This window comes from Dipodomys merriami, unplaced genomic scaffold (assembly GCF_024711535.1).
Source record: "Dipodomys merriami isolate MVZ:Mamm:240054 unplaced genomic scaffold, mDipMer1.0.p SCAF_19, whole genome shotgun sequence".
Classification (NCBI taxonomy): domain Eukaryota; kingdom Metazoa; phylum Chordata; class Mammalia; order Rodentia; family Heteromyidae; genus Dipodomys; species Dipodomys merriami.
The window spans coordinates 20,102,846-20,122,593 of NW_027203270.1; the positions used below are offsets into that span (position 1 = coordinate 20,102,846).

General features: G+C 43.2%; 2 protein-coding genes across 6 annotated transcripts in view; one reads left to right on the forward strand and one right to left on the reverse strand.

Moving 5' to 3' along the window:
* LOC138830842 (large ribosomal subunit protein uL29-like) overlaps window positions 1-19,748 on the forward strand; it is an 85,674-nt gene that overhangs the window by 19,726 nt on the left and 46,200 nt on the right. The window lies entirely within an intron of this gene.
* The window catches only part of LOC138830834 (leucine-rich repeat-containing protein 37A2-like), a 40,460-nt gene continuing 26,334 nt past the window's right edge, over window positions 5,623-19,748 (reverse strand). The window contains exons 9-15 of one of the 3 annotated variants that reach the window (XM_070027623.1): window positions 16,412-16,530; window positions 12,474-14,263; window positions 12,039-12,143; window positions 8,318-8,364; window positions 6,173-6,224; window positions 5,951-6,096; window positions 5,623-5,850 (exon numbers count right to left, since the gene is read on the reverse strand). In XM_070027623.1, the coding sequence (XP_069883724.1) occupies window positions 5,721-5,850; window positions 5,951-6,096; window positions 6,173-6,224; window positions 8,318-8,364; window positions 12,039-12,143; window positions 12,474-14,263; window positions 16,412-16,530 (2,389 nt within the window). In that variant the 3' untranslated portion in view covers window positions 5,623-5,720. Of the gene's footprint in view, window positions 5,851-5,950; window positions 6,097-6,172; window positions 6,225-8,317; window positions 8,365-12,038; window positions 12,144-12,473; window positions 14,264-16,411; window positions 16,531-19,748 lie in introns of those variants that run through there. The other 2 variants (XM_070027624.1, XM_070027625.1) reach the window with 2 other exon arrangements.

A 19,748-nucleotide genomic window follows, 5' to 3' on the forward strand; every position in this document is an offset into this window, starting at 1 on the left:
TCTCTCCCTCTTGCTGAGCTGACCTATGACCGCCCCCCCCCCCCCTTGGCCAACCCCTGGGATATCTCCTCACATGCATTTGACATGGCTTAGACCAATGTCAACAGCCCTTTCCTAACAGCCCTACGTATATCTGTGTCTCCCAATTCATGTCTGCTCTGTTCAGTCTGTGCCAGCCTTTTCAGTGGTTCCTAGGCTTCCTCTCACCCCTCCATCACCAAGGATACCGGCCTCACAGCAGCTGCATTTGTTGAAGGCAGCTTAGGCCAAGGGCCTTGTGCACATTGCCTCATTTTCCCCACGACTGTGCAGTGAGCCAGACAGAGTTGCTGTCTCTCTGTGAAGATACTGACCTGAAACTCAACTCAGGTTGAGCCATTTACCAAGATAAAATAACCAAGAGCCTGGCGTCGGTAGCTCACACCTGTTCTCCTAACTACTCAGGAGGCAGAGATTGGAGGATTACAGTTTGAAGCCAGCCTGGGCAAGAAAGTCTGTGAGAACTCTTGTCTCCAGTTAACCACAAAAAGCCAGAAGTGGAGATGTGGCTCAATTGGTAGACTAGACTTGAGCACAAAAGCAGAGGGACAGTGTACAGCCCCAGAGTTCAAGCCCCAGGACCAACCAAGAAAAACCAGAACCCAGGTGAGCATGACCACTCAGCCCCTCTTCTAGGAAATATTATTTGAATCCATTTGCTGGGTGCTTCTCAGGGTTCTGGGTATGGAGTGGTGATGCCACTCCAGATAAGCTCATGGCCAGTGAGCATAAGGGCTTTAGCTACATTTCTGTAGACCTGCCTCCAGATGCTGGCATTGCAAAGGAAGCCAGAGGAGGCTGGATTGGGAGTAACTCCAGGGCCTGCTGAACCAGAGGGACAAGAAGAAAGGAAGGAAGGTCAGGAGAAGGGCCAGCCTGGTTTAGGACAGGAGGCAGGGCTGGCCCAGCTACCTTCCTTCTCAGGAGAGCCATCACATGTCCCTGAGGTTGCCAGCTGAGTAATGATAGGGTGGGATTTGTGTCCTTAATGTCATTCATCCCCCAAGAGACAATTCAGTCTCAGCACCTATTAGCTGGGCAACGGGCCTTCCCACCCCACTCCCCAGCTCCTTGACAAAGGAGGGCAAGGTTGTCCTTCTAGCTCTGGCTCACACTCTTAGGAAATGAGGAAATACTGAGACAACAAACAGCTTAACTCAGCCTACAGCACTGAAAGGTTTTAATCAGAAACCTCACTAAAATGAAAACGTTAGCCCACAAAGTTCCTGCCAGCTGGAAATTGTCTCAACTTCAAGCTCTCTCACAGGGCTGTCCAAGACTCAAGCCCTGTGACTCACATCTGTAATCCTAGCTACTGAGTACTGAAGTTCCAAGCCAGCCAGGTCAGACAAATCCATGAGAGTTACCTCCAATTAATTAGCAAAAAGCTAGAAGTGGAGGTATGGCTCAAGTGTTGGAGTGCTAGTCATGAGTGAAAAAGCCAAGCAAGAATGCAAGTACCTGAGTTCAAGTCCCAGGACTGGCACATGGTCATGTTTGCACATACACATTGTAGAATATTATTGCTATCTGAGGGCAAAGTTGACAGATCTAAACTGTCTCAGCCCTGTCTACTGCAGGTGCATGATCTTGAATAGGATACCCAACTTTTCCAGGAAAACGGGGGAAATAGTGTCTTGCGTGCAACACATGCCTTATGGATTGTTGTGAGGATTGATAGAGTCACAGAATTTCAAAGGAGGTTTATGTATCAAACCAAGACAGTTTGCTAGATTTGTGGTTGCCTTGGGCCAGTACAGGAGGAAGTAGTCAAAACGTGAGAAAGCTGCAAATGTCTGCAGACCCCAAAGGCAAGGCACCCTGAAGCTTCTGGGGTTCTGATGTTAGGTTGTGCACTCTGTAAACCCTTGATTTAGCGGGGAGGGGGCGTGTTGCTAAAATATCTCCCAGTGGCATAGTGCTTGCCTAGCATGTGTGAAGACCCGGCTTGGATCCAGAGCACTGCAGAGAGAGGGGGGAAGGAGGAAAGGGGAAAGGGGGGGAGACGGAGGGGGAGAGAAAGGGGAAAAGGAAGGGGGGGGGTGAGTAAAGGAGGAGAGAAATGAAGAGGGAGGAAAAGGGATGGGAGTAGGGACAGGGACAGAGGAAGAGGCAGGGGAAGGGTAGGAAGGAGAAGGGAGGGAGGGAGGGAGGGGTAGAGAGAAGAGGGGGAAGAAGACAGAGGGAAGGATGGGGGGAGGGAGAGAAGAAGAAGGAAGGGGGAGGAAAAAGAAGGAAAGAAAGGAAAGGAGGAAGGGCCAAACTGCACAGACAGCATTCTCATTCCTCCATTTTGTGATGAAGGGAACTGAGGCTCAGTGTGGTTCTGTTTAAGCTGAGCATCATTTTCTTGTGGCATCAGGTAATTGGTCTCTGTGCTACATGGCCATATGGGGTACCCAGTTTCGAGGAGGCTGGAAAGCACTCTCCTATATGCCAAGGAGGTGCGGGGCCTAGAGCCTGCCACGCTTTAAGAGGCCTATGAAAATATGAGGGAAGGTTGGTTGGTTGATGAGGTTTTTGATTATGCTAGGCAAGAAGCACTCTACCACTTGAACCATACCACAAGCCTGTTTTTGTTTGTTTGTTTCTACTTGAGATAGGGTTTCATTAACTACCTAGGGTTGACTTCAAACTCATTGATCTTCTGCCTCCTCTTCCTGAGTAGCTGGGATTGTAGGCTTGTGCCTATAGCTCCAAGAAAGTGTTTTAATTTTATTTCAAAAATTAGAAGAAATTTTGAAGAAAATAATAAATATGTGGTTATCTGTCTTAGATTATATTTATCTTGATTTCAACTTGTTTATATAATACATTTGTGTGTATGTGTGGCTTGAACTCAGGGCCTGGACACTGTTCCTGAGATTTTGTGATCTGTTTTCAGCTTTTTCAGTGATTATTTGGAGAGAAAAGTCTCACAGACCTTCCTGCCTGGGCTAGCTTCAAACCTCGATCCTCAGATCTCAGCTTGCTGAGTAGCTAGGATTACAGGTGTGAGCCATCTGTCATCTATATAATACACTTTTTAAGGGTTTTTGCTTGTTTGTTTTTAGCATGGAGAAAGGAACCATGAAGGCAAAAGGGCAGATCTGTTCCTGGTGGCCAGGGCTCTGTTTCTGGGAGCATCTTCTCCTTACCCCCTACCTCATGCCTTTTCTTGGCCTCAGCAAGCCAGGTCGGACAAGTCCACTGGTAGAGCCACCAACTCCAGTAGGCCCAGGCCATGCTGGCTTAGCCTATGGTGTCCCCACCCTGCCCCACATTCCCCCACCATGCCCAGAGCAGAGGAAGGGCGGTTCCAATTCCTGGCCATAGCCTAGCTTCCTGATTTTTCTCCAAATGGACAAGGTCAAGCTGTACTAGACCAGCCATGCAGACTGGGTTCTACACAGAAGCCTCTTTTTCCTCCAATACCCCTGCAGATCCCTACAATGCCTCCATGTCCTCCCTCACCTCCTGGGTGTCAGTTTGCCCATCTGCGAGATGGAGATGGAGAGAGAATAGTTTTATGGAGGCTATCCACCTGCCCAGAGGATTCAGGTCAATCAAGGTGGAAGCAGAGAAGGGATCACCCACTATTCAGACCTGGTGGCCACCTGGGCAGAAAGGTCACAGCCATAACAGCACATACTGATGGCACCAGTCCCATGCCAAGCCCACCTTCTTACACACCTCATCTTCCCAGTGACCTCATAAGTATTATACATGATATTCCTATTTTGCAATGTGAAAGGCAGGGCTACATGCATGGGAGCCAAAAATAGTCTATGATAGGCTATGCCCACATGACAGCCACCTTCTTTCTCACCCAGCTGCTGTGGAAAATGCTAGCAGGCCCTGGGGAGTCCAGATGTCCCTCTGGCAGTGGATCAGGGCATCCTGATTTGGAAATGGCTGAGGGAGTTATGTGTCCCTACTGCAATATGGGAGACAGTCCTGACTTACACCTACTAATGTATGGCATTATGAGAGCTGTGAGGAATGCTGCCTGTAAGATGCCATTGGCTGTCTGGCCTTCCCCTTCTCCACCTCCTCCTTTGCTGCTCATAGGGCTTGAACTCAGGGCCTAGGTGCTTTCTCTAAGCATTTTCACTCAAGGCTAGATCCACAGCTCCACTTCCAGTTTCCTGGTGGTTAATTGAAGAGAAGAGTCTCATGGACCTATCTGCCTGGGCTAGCTTTGAACCACAGTCCTAAGATCTCAGCTTCTGAGTAGTTAGGATTATAGCAGGCATCCTCCTCCTGGTAAGCACTCCATCACTTAAGCCATACCCCAGTCCTTTGCTTTGGTTATTCCTCCTCCTCCTCCTCCTCCTCCTCCTCCTCCTCCTCCTCCTCCTCTTCTTCCTCCTCCTCCTCCTCCTCCTCCTGCTCTACCTCTTCCTTTTCCTCCCCCCTCCTTCCATAGCCCCTCCTTATTTTTCAGATAGAGTCTACGTTTTTTTTTTTTTTTTTGGTTGGTTGTGGGCCCTGAACTCTGGGCCTGGGCACTGTCCCTGAGCTCTTCATCTCAAGGCTAGAGGGGCTGGGAAGGTGGCTCAGTGGTAGAGCACTTGCCTTGCATGCCCAAGGCCCTGGGTTTGATTCCTCCTGGGTTTGATTCCACCAAAACCTAAAAGAAGAGCTGTGGCTCAAATGGTAGAACATTAGCCTTAAGCACAAAAGCTCAGGGCAGCACTCAAGCCCTAAGTTCAAGCCCCAGGACTGGCAAACAAAAAAAGTGAGACTCGGGCTGGGAAGGTGGCTCAGTGGTAGAGCGCTTGCCTTGTATGCATGAGGCCCTGGGTTCAATTCCTCTGCACCACATAAGCAAAAAAGAAAAAAACTGGGGGCTGGGAAGGTGGCTCAGTGGTAGAGCACTTGCCTTGCATGCATTAGGCCCTGGGTTCAATTCCTCAGCACCACATAAGCAAAAAGAAAAAAGCTGGAAGTGGTACGGTGGCTCAAGTGGTAGAGCGCTAGCCTGGAGCTGAAGAGCTGAGGGACAGCGCCCAGGCCCAGAGTGCAGGCCCCACGATGGGAACCAAAAAAAAAAAAAAAAAAAAAAAAAACTTCCAGAAGAATCTATAGCTTTCCTTTTCACTTAATTTCATTATATATAATTCATTTCTATTTCAACTTCCCAGAAAATAGGCAGATTTTGAGATTTCAAAAAAGAAACAAACCCAAACATACATGCTGAGGATATATTCTCTTGTTCCCCCCGAAGCCGATTACACTGATAGAATGCAGGCAGTATGTCCTCTTAGGAAGCATGACTGCCAGGACACAGCCCTAGCCATAGTCCTGCCGCTCCTGCCTGTGCCCCTGTTATCTGCACACAAATATGTAAGTGCCACCCATGAAAATTGGGGCTGGGAAGGTGGCTCAGCGGTAGAGTGCTTGCCTTGCATGCATGAGGCCCTGGGTTCGATTCCTCAGTACCACATAAGCAAAAAGAAACAAAAAGCTGGAAGTGGCGCTGTGCCTCAAGTGGTAGAGCACAAGCCTTGAGCTGAATAACTGAGGGACATCGCCCAGGCCCAGAGTTCAGGCCCCACGACTAGACCCCAAAAATAAGAAAATGGTTGTGAATTATATACAATTTAATCTGAGGAAACAGTATATCAGAATATTAGCTTATGTTAGAAATTAGGTGTGGAATAAACAATGCAGAGAGCCCAAGTGTAAAAGTCTCAGAGTTATGAGGCACGCACAGCACCACAACACCCAGGATCGCCAGTGGTCTCAGTTTCAGCAGGTGGAGGAGGAGGAGGTGATGAGGCTGGTGGTGGTGATGGTGGAATCTCTATGATGGTGTCACTGGGCTCCCTGTGAACAATAGCAGGCTATCAGTATTGATGGAAGCAACTAGACTTTTCCTTGCCTCCCCTTGTTAGCTAGGAATGTTGAATTGCCCCCAGGCATTTACCCTTTTTTCTTCTTATTGAAAATCTCTTCCTCATCAGAAGAGTCCCTGTCATGTAGCTTGTTGGCCATGTTTTTCTTGCGTGTGGCATTGAGAGGTCTGTACATATCCCTCAGCCAAACTGGCTGCCATAAGGAGAAGAAGCCCTCCTAGAAGAGACAAGGAGAAATATTAATTCTATATTCACTTCCCTTTTCTGGGCACAGAACGAAGTCCTTAACTTGCCTGACTTGTTGTTTCTGATGAGCATTTCCTTCGCAGAAATCCAAAAAAGCTCCTTGGGGGAAAAAGGAAGCAGACAATGACTCATGCCATTTTGCATGTCTCTCACAATGTACATCTAACATCTCTTACTGACAGAAAGCTCTATACTTTGGTTCACAATCACAATGAGCACAGGCTATCCTAACCTGGGGCTTGAAAACAATTCCATGCATGCAGGCAGAGGTTTCAGGATCTCCCCAGGTCTGTCCCAAAGATCTCTATAATGCTTCTAGGGAGACCTTGTTCTGCAGCATAGGTAGGATTGCTAGCCCCACTTATGCTCTCTGCCAGAAATCCCTGCACGTAGACAACTGCTCAACCATTCTGGGCAAAAGCCTTTGTTCTCTCTAGAGCCATTCATTTCAGTCCTCTTTGGACTTAGTCTCTCATATGTCAGTTGCTGGGGAGAGAGAGAGCTACCTCTGTTCTCTTAGCTGTTTTATCTTAGCTGTTTTTATATAAGCTGAATCATAGGAAGCACAGCTTCTAAAGTTCTGTAGTTAAAGAGATTTTCATCTCTGAAAGGCTGTCATGATGAATGACATGAAATCAATTTAAAGGACATGACTAGCACTTAAAGGCAAGCTATCCTTTCTGAATGAAAATAAGAAAAAATCAGTTTGTTGTTCTCGAGACTGTAGATGTCTGTATTGCATGTGTGTACTGGTTAAATGTGTCCCCATGTAATAAGGGGAAAGAACCATCTGCTCCATAAACTCCTGAGCAGTGTGATCTTGCTGGAAGACATTTCCCCTTTCTATTCTCCTTTCTTTGTTTTTAATTTTTATTTATTTTTTTATTGTGAAAATACTGTACAGAGGGCTTACAATTACATGGGCAAATGAGTACATTTCTTATCAAGCATTGTAGCCTCCTCATTTGTTTCCCCTTCCCATCCCTTCCCATCCTTCCCCTGCCCCCTCACCCAATCCTCCCCGTACCCCCCCCACCACCAAAGTTGCAAAATTCGTTTTCGACATAATAACTTGTACTTCTCATTGTTGCAACCGGTCCACATGTATCCTTATTTAAACGACTTGTTTTTCCCCTTCCCCTCCACAAATTATACCGATATCAAATACAGTGAAAGCAGGGGTTATAATGTGGGGGAGGGACATACAAAGCAGCAAAGAAATAATCTTTTAAATGCGTTAGAAACAATCGCATGAAAGAAAAAAACATTTGAATACATATCTTAGGGTTCATTTCCCTAACATTACCTTATCTGACCTTTTCTGCTTGACTCAGACATATACTAGATATTGCACATAAGGGAAACCATGGTACCAATGTTTCTTTGGGCTTGGCTTACTTCCCTTAATATAATTTTTTCCAAGTCTTTGCATTTCCTAACAAATGTGCCAATGTCATTCTTTCTGATGCAGGCATAGAATTCCATTGTGTATATATACCACATTTTCTTGATCCATTTATCTACTGAGGGGCATCTGGGTTGGTTCCATATCTTAGCTATAGTAAATAATGCTGCAATAAACATAGTTGTGGTGGTAGCTTTAGTGTGGTCTTGTTTGTAAACATTTGGGTAAATGCCCAAAAGTGGGATTGCTGGGTCATAGGGGAGCTCTATGTGGAGTTCTATTCTCCTTTCTTTATTACAAAAGGAAATGATAAATTAGCATCTGAGGTCTCTCTTACCTAAAAGATATGAAGTTCTAGGTAAAAGGGGAGTGGGAATGAGAAGGTTGAGGGGTTGAGTTTTCTCAACTTGTTCTCAACCAGGAAGGACCCCTACATTCCACCTTCCAACAGACCTATACCCCAATACCCTACGGATTTCTTACACTGTCTCCTGAGGCCCACCACTAGCAGGAGCAGTCACAGCTGAAACCTCTCAGTCTCTCACCCTTATTCACTGAAGGACTGTGACCGAGAGGTATCCATGGTAGTACTGACCACCTCTGCCTCTGCTGAAAAACTACTTTTGCAGGAGCCAGGTAAGCCCTCTGGGAAGGAAGAGTTCTCTCTACTTTGGGTAGGCCTCCCCCCCCCCCACCCATTGCAAGGCTATGGGATAGAAACAGATGAGTTCTAGAGGTCTCTGCAATTCTCAGATCTTCACTGGAAGATGTACAGACTCCCATTTACCGTGAGGATTCTTTACTTCTTTCTGCTGATGTTCTGTGGGAATAAATCTGTTTGAGAAGAAAACACAATCATGATTATCTACCAATATTACTACTTTCAACTGTTCCTTCCTTCATTTATGTCTTCTTTGCCCCCCCAGGACGTATCTTTTTTGACTCCAAGAATTCTATCCTAATAATAGATACTGTTCTCTTCCACAGTATCTAGGTGAGGGTCTTGTCTGAAGCTAGAAAGTAACACATAGTATTCAGTATTTTAGATACTATCCAACAGGAAGTTCTCGATGGTATCTCCTAATACAGTAAAGCAATCACAATCTTTACTGTAGTAAAGACCAAAAGAACTCTATTGTTATCAAATCAAAGACAAGATTACTGTCTTTATTACAATTTTTACTATGATGAGACACACCCATTGAAGATCTCCCAACCAATGTAATAAAGGCATAAATGGAGCATAAATGTTGGAAAGGAAAGATATAAACTATTTCTATTTGTATATGAAATGATGGGTAACCAAAAGGCCTAAGAGAGCCAGGCATCATATCTCACACCTGTAATCCTAGCTACTCAGCAGGCTGGGATCTGAGGATCAAAGTTTGAAGCCAGTCTAGGTAGGAAAGTACATGAGGTTCTGTCCCCCAATCAACCAGAAGAAAGCCAGATGTAGAAAAAAAAAAAAAAAACAAAGCCCAAGACAATCAACAGGTAGTATTGGACTAGTAACATGAAAGTTCACTGAAGTGGGTAGAAATAACATATGGAAATTAGCACACAAACAAGACCTTTCCTATGTACCCATATGAGTTAGAGGTGAAGGAAAGATCCAATTTATAATAGCAATAAGGTGCACAAAGCACCTTAGTATAAAATGTAATATGTAAAAAAACGTAAATAATATGGAAAACTTCCATGACATAGAACCTCTAAAGTCACTGGGTGCTCACACCTATAATCACACCTATAATCTTATCTACTCCAGTGGCTGAGTACTGAGGATCTCAGTTCAAAGCCTGCTGGGGCAGGAAGGTCAGTAACACTCTTATCTCCAGTTAACTACCAGAAAACCCAAAGTGAATCTGTGGATCGTACTGGTAGAGTACTAACCTTGAGCGAAAAAAGAGTTCAGAGACAGCATCCAGACCCTGAGTTCAAGCCCCACTACTGACAAAAAAAAAAAAAGTAAATACCTAGGATGAAGCATAGTACCATGCCTTTAACGAAAACTATTTGTGAAGCCAGTCACTGGTGGCTCAAGCCTATAATAATTAATATATTCAGAAGGCCAGCCTGGGCAGAAAAGTCCCTGAGACTCTTATCACCAGTTAACCCCACCATATTGTTTCAAAATCATGTACTTAAAAGTAAAAACAAAAACAACTCCCAAATTTTTTGGAAGAGAAGGTATGAAAAAAGAGCTATGAAATGTATAGAAAACAAGATCTAGAGGGGAAGGTTGATTACCTTTTACCATTACATAGGTTGAAAAGTTGTTAAAGGAAGCATTATGAAGTTACTAGGACTAACAGTTATTAATTAACAGCTGGTACTGTTACTGTGCAGGATAGACAGTTGGATCAATATAGTATTTTAGATTAATGAAGAATGAATTAATGATTTATTAAGAATTGTGTATGATAATTTGATGTTCAGTTAGAGTAAAAAAGAATTCTCTCTTTTTTTTTTTTTTTTTTTTTTTGCCGGTCATGGGGCCTGAACTCTGGGCCTGGGCGCTGTCCCTCAGCTCTTCAGCTCAAGGCTAGAGCTCTACCACTGGAGCCACAGCGCCACTTCTGGCTTTTTCTGTTTATGTGGTGCTGAGGAATTGAACCCAGGACCTCATGCTTGCCAGGCATGCACTCTACCGCTGAGCTACCTTCCCAGCCCTAAAAAAGAATTCTCTACCACAGCCATTGTAAAACATGAACAAATTCCAGATGGATTAAAGCTATAAATAACAAGACAAGCTTAGCAAAGCATTAGAGTCCATTTTTATTCCATGAGATAAGAAAGACCTGTCTATCAAGAGCACATACCATAAATAGGCAAGGGTGGGGGGGATCTGGCACAGGTTGTGTTGGAAGCTAGAAAAATGTACATGCTCTTCCAAGTCCTGGCCCCCTCCACCAGATTGCTCTTTTTTTTTTTTTTTTTTTTTGGGGGGGGGTCTGTTCGTGGGGCCTGAACTCTGGGCCTGGGCGCTGTCCCTCAGCTCTTCAGCTCAAGGCTAGCGCTCTACCACTTGAGTCACAGCGCCACTTCCGGCTTTTTTTCTTTTTTCTTATGTGGTGCTAAGGAATCGAGCCCAGGGCCTCATGCATGCAAGGCAAGTGCTCTACCACTGAGCCACCTTCCCAGCCCTCTTTTTTTTTTTTTTTTTTTAGTGTGACAAAACTCTCTTTTAAATTAACTATGTTAGTCTTTAGCATCAAAAGTGATCGTTTACATCGTGTTTTGATGTTTGAAATATATCCTGGTATTATTTTGTGTAAGGACACAAACAGAACAGAGCTAATAAGGACTGCAGGCTTTATTGTCAACAGAATTAGTTTCTGTCCTTGGTTTTTTTTCCCTGGGACAATAGTTGATCTCCTTCATTTATAGAAGAGGATGGATGAGATCTTCCTCCTAGGTCTTTTGTAAGGGTTAGGTAAGATGATTTATGGGAACTTTTTGTCCTTCACTTAGGATCCATAGTGTTGTGGACCTCAGGGACAAGTGGCCAAGGTAGGAAAGGTTTTTGTTTAAGGGATTAGGCATAGAAAGCTCTCTTCTATTACAAGATTATAAAAAAAAATATTGTTTTCATATTCTCCTCCTAGTTTTTTTGTTTTTTTTTTTTTTGCCGGTCATGGGGCTTGAACTCTTGGGCGCTGTCCCTGAGGCTTCAGCTCAAGGCCAGTGCTCTACCGCTTGCACCACAGCGCCATTTCCCATTTTCTAGTGGTTTATTGGAGATAAGAGTCTCATGGACTTTCCTGCCCAGACTGGCTTTGAACCGCAATCCTCAGATCTTAGCCTCCTGAGTAGCTAGGATAACATGCGTGAGCCACCAGAATGCGACTTCTCATAGTTTTAGGACATCTTTGTTTTATCGTTTTTTTCATTTTTCATTTACTAAAATAGGTAAGAGGTCAAAAATCTTAGTCTAAAAGTGTAGTTCAGGAGTTGAGCACATGGTTAGCTGGCATAACATTCACACAGCACCACTTAACACAAACATCATTTCTTCTTTGACTATCAACTACAAAAGAAACATTGCACATTCCCTGTTCTCACAGAGCTTATCTAAGTAAGCAGAGGAAATAAGTAAAAATAATGAAAATGTTACACTGTACATACAAAGTAAAGGCAGTATGAGAGTATATAGAAATTTCTAGACAATTAGCCACTAGGAGATGCAGATGGCCTGCCTGTTGAAAGATCAGTGATCAATTACTAATGGATTTTGCCCACTGATCCTGTGTTGGTTCCCAATTAAGAGGTGTCAAATTCAAATGTTACTATACTAACAAAACAAATCATTTCTTCCTGTAGTAGCAGTCTTAGCTTGTTACCACAGGATGAGCTGATAATTCTGGGATCTATTTGGAAAACACTGTGCACTATCAAAGAATTACCATCTGGAGAGTGGGAAAATGGCTTTGGTTTACAGATTGGGTTCTGGATCTATTACAAAAACAAGGTATATTCTGGAAAAGTGCATGAATGCTGGTACTTACCTCAATGAGACAGAAAGTAATAATCAAAATCATTACTACGACAGTCACAGATATTGCCAAGATGATTTTGTTGTTATAGCCATATCCCGGAATTTCCTGTGTTAGCTTAAAAAAAGACAGAAAACAAAAGGATCCTTTGGTTAAATAACAGAGATTTTGAGAAATAACACTATTTAAAACCCCATTCTCCCAGGAGAGAAGCTTGCAATTTCTTAGAGGATGTGTTAAATTTAATGTATCCTATGTGACTTACTAATTTGTAGTTTCTCTATACTTCTAGTGTGTTTTAGGTCTACTCCACTCTATAAAGAAGAGTGGAGAACACTGTCCTGGTTACATGACTTTGGAATGGTCTAAGGCCGGGGTCTTCCTCCTTCAAGGTATATATGTAAAGGATGGGGAAAGCAGAGCTTGCAGTTCTATAGTTGTCCTCACCTCACTTGGCTCCTTCTGTTCACCTTGAACTTCAGTGGCCTCATTGATGTAGTTATCTGTTTTCCATTGGTCCGTATCCCACTCAGATCTTGACACCTTGACTTCTTGCTGTTCACTGAGAAGCTTCATCAGCAGGCCTGTTCTGGAGATGAGCTTGGAACAGGGTATCTGTACTTCAGTTGCAGAGCAGTCCATTTTCAAGGTCCGGATGAGATGGGACAGGAGCCTCCTCACATCGTTATCGGGAACAAGAGGCATCAGCTGCTGGTTTAACTGCATTTCAAAGTGATCAGAAAAGGATGGAGAATGGGAATGGGTGATTGAGACCTTGAGAGTTGAGTCCGTTCCAGACTTGAGATATTCCCATTGTGTTTCCTTGTTTTGTTTTATAGATGGAATTATATTCACTGCAGTCACAGTGGATCCTGGAGCAGCAAGATTTTCCCGGATTGTGTTTGTCGGGAGCCTTCCTTCTGGCACAGGGATGTTTTGTGTAGGGGTACTTCCTACCCCAGCATTTGTTACAGTGTGGTGTTTTGCAGGAGTGCTGTCTCCAGAAGGCTTTGAACGAGCATTGAATTCTAGAAAAGGGTTCTCCCTCGAAATCGGCTGTGCCCATGATGAAAAGTCCCCTCCTGAAGGGGAATTTATGAGGTTCCTTACTGCAGAAAATGGAGGCCTGTTTGCAGGCACTGGTCTAAAGAGTGAAATTTTCTTTCTGAACTTTTGACTCATTTTGGCCCTGGGTATTCTGTGGGCCACGGGAGCTTGGTATGTTTTCTGGGAATAGATGACTGGATTAGAAGCCTCCATGCTTTTTACTCTAGAATTTGCTTCTTCTAAAATAAACATGCTGTCGGCTAAGTCTTTGTCTTTATTTCCAACCTCACGTAGGGGTTTTACAATGGTGGATAAAGAGGCCCTTCCCCCTGAGTCTTGTTTCTGGAAAGAAGAGGCTACTGCCTTAAGTTTCTTTATGAATGAGGGCTCTGTGGGCAAGGAGCTTTCCACCATTTTCTTGGGATCCTGAGCCCCATGAAGTGGCCCCAGCTCCCTTGTTGGAGGTCTTCTAAACCTTCTTTTTTTACCAGCACTCTCCACAAGATTATGGGCACTCTGTCTCATCCAGGAGCTCTGTTTATTCCCTTCCTTGAAGTGTCTTTTCTGTTTGCCTTTTGGCCCCTCGAGGATTCTATTAAGGCTTGGCAGTCTTTCTTCTTCATTCTCCATTTGTTCCCAGATGCCTTCCTCTGGTTCAACACTTGGCATTTTTTTGGGAAAGATTTGCCGTTTAATTTTAGGCCATAAAAGTTGAGGTTGCATGAATACTGATGCTTTCTCTTTCTTTTTAACATTGTTATATTTTCTCTGCCTTTCTGTACCTATCAGATTTTCTACCCTATGAATATCATTTAATGTAGGTTTGGAAATGGAGGAGTCTGATGCCTGTATAATTGGGGGAATCTCTGTATTGGCTTTTAAATAATTTATGAAGGTATCTCCATTTTGTACATTGGAGAAAAGCAGTTTAATGAGTGGTAATTCTGTAGATTGTATATTTCCTACATTTCCCTGTGTGAAATAGGCCAATATGTATCTTAGTGCAGTAAAAAGATCACTCCCATCAGTAATTTCAGGCTGTTCATTCATGAGTCCTGAGTGGGTAATGTCATTTTTGTCGGAATATTCTCTTTCTGGTTCAATAGTGAGTTCGGTGCTGGTATTCTTCTTCCGGGATTTTAACACCTTCATGAATGTTCCTTCTGGGTTCCCAATGGATTCTTCTTCAACTGCCAGAAAGGAAAAGACTGCTTTGATAGGGGAAGGCTGATAGCTTCTTAGCACTCTCCCACCTCACAATGCCAGGAAATACATTAGGGGTCAGCAAAGATTTGAGTGTCAATAGAGGGGAAAAATAAGCCCTAACTCAAGCCTATGAAATGGCAACAGTAAACAGAAAAAAGACAAGCCTGAACAAAGTAGTCACCTACTTAGAACATCTGAGTACATAATTTTGTGTGAAATACAGGAACTCTATTAGAGAAGAACATCCCCAATGCCTAGTACTCAATAACAGCCCAAGGCTGGAAAACAAATATTCATCCTGAGTATCTTCTCTGCAGAAGAGCCATGCCTCTCCACATTCACATGCCCCGTATTATCTTGTCCTGTTATAACTTCAGAAGGAGCACAGGCGACTTCTCTCCACCTCTTGACTGTGCTGTTTTCTTCCTACCACACCAGAAACCATGACAAAGGATGGTCCTCAGGATAGCAAGGTCAGAGGCTAACCCAGAGGTCCATCTCCTTTTTAATAATAGGTCCTCAACTGGACTTCTTCTTTCCCACCTACCTTCCCAGTACCTTCACTTGAACTCTGATTCTATATGTCCTGCTTCCCTAACTGTAGGCTCTACAATTTGGACATAGGGTTGGGGTATGTTAAGCAATTTTCAGTTATCCTTGTTGTATGTTAATGCACAATGGGTATGAAATCAATAGAGTAATAGCAATTCTGCATATAAATGACTTGATGTTCTAAAATGTGCAAAAGAAAAACTTAAGTTTTGGTTGTGCATGACTGGGATTTGAACTCATGGCTTTGTGCTTGCTAGTTTGGGAGTCATTCAGCCACGCAAGTCCCACACCTGGTCCTTTTTGCTTTAGTTACTGTTTGGTTAGGGTTTTCTGTTTTTATTTGCTCCAGCTGGCCTTTAACATCAGTTCTCCAGTTTATAGCTTCCCTCTTAGGATCAGGGACATATGCCACCACAGTTGTTTTATGGATTGGGATGAGGTCTTGGCTAAATGTTTTCCCAGGCTTACTGGGAGCTATGATCTCCCTTATCTGTCCCTTCTGAGTAGCTGTGGTTATTGGCATAAATCACAGCATGGAGCTGAAAAAGCTACTTTTCACTTCAAACTCTCCAGTGCTACTTGGGAAGCATCCAGAGCATCAGAGAACATGAACATTTAGTGTGTCATCCTGTGGCTAGGAGAATTAAAGTACTTTTGTTGGTAGTGAGGTCACAGGAGGAGGTTAGATAGTGGGAAAAGAGGAACTTTGGCCTCTGGTAAGTCCAGATTCCAGGGTTCAAGACTTGGGCATGAGGCTATAGTACCTGATTCTCTGATCTAATTTCCTTCAGCTAAAAAAGATGAAAAAATCCTTGCTTGCCCATCACTGATAGAGAAGGAAATAATGATACGAATGAAAAATTGTTTTGCAAACTAAGCAACCTGGTAGCACAGTGTTATTACATGTTTATTTGTTTTTTTGCCCTCCATCACCAGTGGAAACGTGTATGCAAGTTACTGCATTTCACACATCAGTCATGTTTTGGAAGTCACAAAGTTAAATCTAGTAATGTACAGGGAAAAATGCTTCCAGACACCGGGATATTCTGTGGATAGGGAAGCCTGAGATTGAAACATGTTCAGAGTTGGACAGTCTAGACCTGGAAGAGGCCTTTGATTGGTTATGAAAGCTAGGTAACAACTGGAAGGTAGAAAATTGGAAATTCACAGGCTCCAAATAAGACAACATCACTTCTACTGTTTTAGAAAACAAAGCTAAACCTAGCTGAACTTGTCACAAAGACGAAAATACTTGAGACTTAAAGAATCTTACAGTCTACTTTGCACCATCTGATAAAATTATTATTGGAAGGCAGAGTACCAAGCAGAGACCACAGTACATGCAAAGTGGCCCTTGATAATCTCTTTTCTTCTTCCATTCCCTTCTCTTGGTTCTTAGGCATATGGGCAATTAAATTATTGAATTATACAGTAACTCCTTCAAACAGGAGTTTCATCAAGGAAATGTAGAGAGATTAGTTCTAGATAAATGAATAAAAAGAAAGCAATTATTAATTTACAAATCATCACCAGGGAAAAGTAAAAAATGAAAACAATATGCATCGGGTGAACAGACTCACGGCAGTGTGTGTTATTTGTCAGCAAGTCACTGTCACAGTGTAGCTTGACTGTCTTGCAGATAACCTCAATATTGTTTTTAAGTTGGCAGAGGCAGCTGGCCATATTTTGAGGCAAGACCCTATAAATTGAAGCATCAAGCATTAAGTTAATGGAGAAGAAGTTACTGAGTGGTAGAAGAGCCAATGAAAGGCCAATAATTCTATTGATTCTGTTTTGGTTTGAGCTTTCCTTCTTCGTTTTTTTTTTTTTTTTTTTTTTTGCTCATTTTATTTTATTTTATTTTTTGTTTTTTTGGTTAATTAAAAAATTTTATATTTACCTTTTTATATTATTATAAAAGTGATGTTACGAAAATAGGGAAGAATGAAAAAGGAATAGGCTGGACTCAGTCGCCCATGGCCAAGGACTGTTTATTGTCAGTGATGGTCACAGACCTTCTCGTGGGATTGGAGGTTGTGTGAGTGGGTGAATTGACATCAAGTTTGTATGGGACCTGAGCAAGGAGTCAGAGGTTAATGAAAAATCCATTAGGACTAGGGAGCTGGGTGCTTTTCAGGTGGGCCCACAATGGAATATTTACAGCTGAGCTTAGGTAGATTGCCCTCCCTGCACACCAAGCATGTCTGTGCTTACCAGGGGTTTTGCCTGGTATTTGATTGCACCTGGGACAATAGGGTTGAGGTCAATCTTTCATATTCCATCTTTAGATACATAAAATGATTGGGCCATGAGGGGAGAGGCAAGTCCTTACATACGTTAGAAATGAGTACATTCTTATTGGGCAGCATCTACCCTTCCCTTACTCTCAGTTTTTCCCTCCTGCCTCTACCCACCAGTGGTATATAGTTCATTTCCAACGTAATGGCTAATGTGTACTGCTCGTGTGTTTGCTCACCCAATAACTCTTTTCCGTTGTACAGAAAAGAGCTATTGAGCAACATGGCCTGGACAGTTAAAGAGGAACCCTTTGGTAAACTACTGCCCTTTAATATTTGAAAACAAACAAGGAGGAAGACTGCGGGAGCCAATAGAAGGTTAATCATAGGAGTGATGTGGTCTGACTCAAATTTAGGTAATAGATCAGAACTGAGAATCCTAGATTTGTAGTTTATCTCAGAAGCATCTCCTATGAATTCAAAGGCCTCTGGGTGGTGAGTGCACAGGTAGGAACAAGACTTCAAAAAGAGTTTGCGAAGCTCCCCACCTCAGAATTCCCTGCCTCCATTTTTTCTTACTTTCTTTTCTTTCTTTTTCCTTCCTTCCTCCCTTTCTTTCTTTTCTTTCTTACTCTTTTTCTTTCTCCCCCTCTCTATTTCTCTCTCTCTCTCTCTCTCTCTCTCTCTCTGTCTCTCTCTTTCTTTTTCTTTCCTTTTTTGCCTTGGTCATGGGGCTTGAACTCTGAGCTTGGGAGCTGTCCCACTGCTCTACCACTTTGAGGCATAATGCCATTTCTGCTTTTCTGGTGGTTATTGGAGATAAGAGTCTTGAAGACTTTCCTGTGTGGTCTGGCTTTGAACCGAGATCTTCAGATGTCATCCTCCTGAGAAGGTAGAATTACAGGCATGAGCCCTGGTGCCCAGCCTCTGCCTCACTTTCTATTCTAAGTGGTAAATATTAGAAATTATACAAGGTGTCAAAACAGCTTAAATCCTCTATATTATGTGGTTAGGAAAGAAAGGAGCATATTGGCCAGAGACAATCCGAGCATATAGAAGACTAGAAAGGCAGGAGGCTGGTGGCTCATGCCTAAAATCCAAGCTACTTAAGAGGCTGAGACCTCAGCATCAAGATTCGAAGCCAGCCTGGACAGGAAAGTCTATTAGACTTTTATCTCTAACTATACACTAAAAAAAAAGGTAGAATTAGAGCTGTAGCTCAAGCTACAGCTGGAGCACCAAACTTGACCAAAAGTTAAAAAAAAGCTCATGGACTGTGCCCTCTCCAGTGAGATAAAGACCCAGGATGGACCCATATACATGCCAACACACACACACACACACAAACACACACATGCACACACACACACACACACACACACAAACACACACACACACACAAGAATAAAGAAGGCTAGGCATGCAGCTCAATAATAGAGTGCTTGCCTGCTACATTTGAGAGACTAGCTTTGGTTCTGGCAGTACAGATACAAACAATTGATAATACGCAAGGAGAGAGTCACTGAAGTGCAGATATGGTTAAAAAAGAATTGTACTCTTGACTGATTGCTGATTCATGTAACTGTACCCCTTTGTACATCAATTCTACAATAACAAAAAACTGGGAAAAATAAAATAATAATAAGGTACAAAAGATGTGAAGAATCCATTATTCCACTGTGATATTTAAATATTTAAAATGATAGGGTGTTCTCCTGTAATGTAGTAATGAAAAATGGTCAATGAGGAGGCATGATAGAATTAGAAAATTAGCTGGGCACCAGTAGTTTACCCCTATAATCCTAGCTACTCTGAAGGCTGAGACCTGAGAATCATGGTTGGAAGCCATGCTGGGCAGGAAAGTTCATGAGACTCTTATCTCCAATTAAGTAGCAAAACACTGGGAGCTGTGGATCAAGTGGTAGAGCTAGCACACTAGTTTTGAGTACAAAAGCTCAGGCCCTGTGTTCAAGCCCTAGGACTGGCATGAAAAAAAGTCATTTTGTCCCTGCCAACAATAATCATGACAGGAAAGTATTAGATAAGAGTCTTTTGCTCCCCATATCTTGGGGACACTGATGCTCCATCTTGTGGGTCGCCTTCTTGCTTGGGATCAGTTAGATTACATTAGTTATGTTCAAACAGCCTGCAGCCAGGCTTGGAAATGGAGAAACCATCAGATATCAGTGTGTTCTGTGATCCCTTGCCAGTGTCCACCAGGCTGGCAGCCACCACACATAGCCATAGAGAAGGAAGAATTGGCCTTTCGCCCAGGACGAGCAACTTCATTGCTAAAGGGCCATTTCAGAAAATATATGCCCTGGCTTCTGCTGGTAGAAAGTCTTGATTGCTGAGCCATCCCTTTACACAGATTACTGGCAAACAAATCACAAAGGAGGGCCTGAAAGTTAAGGATTTGAGAAGGCTGGGATACCCAGTCTGGGTCCAGGTCACAGACTACTCTCAGAGGTGGACAGAAGAGGAAGAGTTTGAGCTCAGGATTTAGCAGTTGGCAGCAACTTCATTCTCCAAGGCCATTTCTGAAAACAAAGGATCTAGTGTCCTCTGATAAATAGCTCAGACTATACAGTATCAGTTTGTATTGATGCCTAGAGCAAATAGCCTATCTGACAAGGTAGTTTTGGGGAGTGAGCCAAAGGAACTCAGAGATTAGAGAATA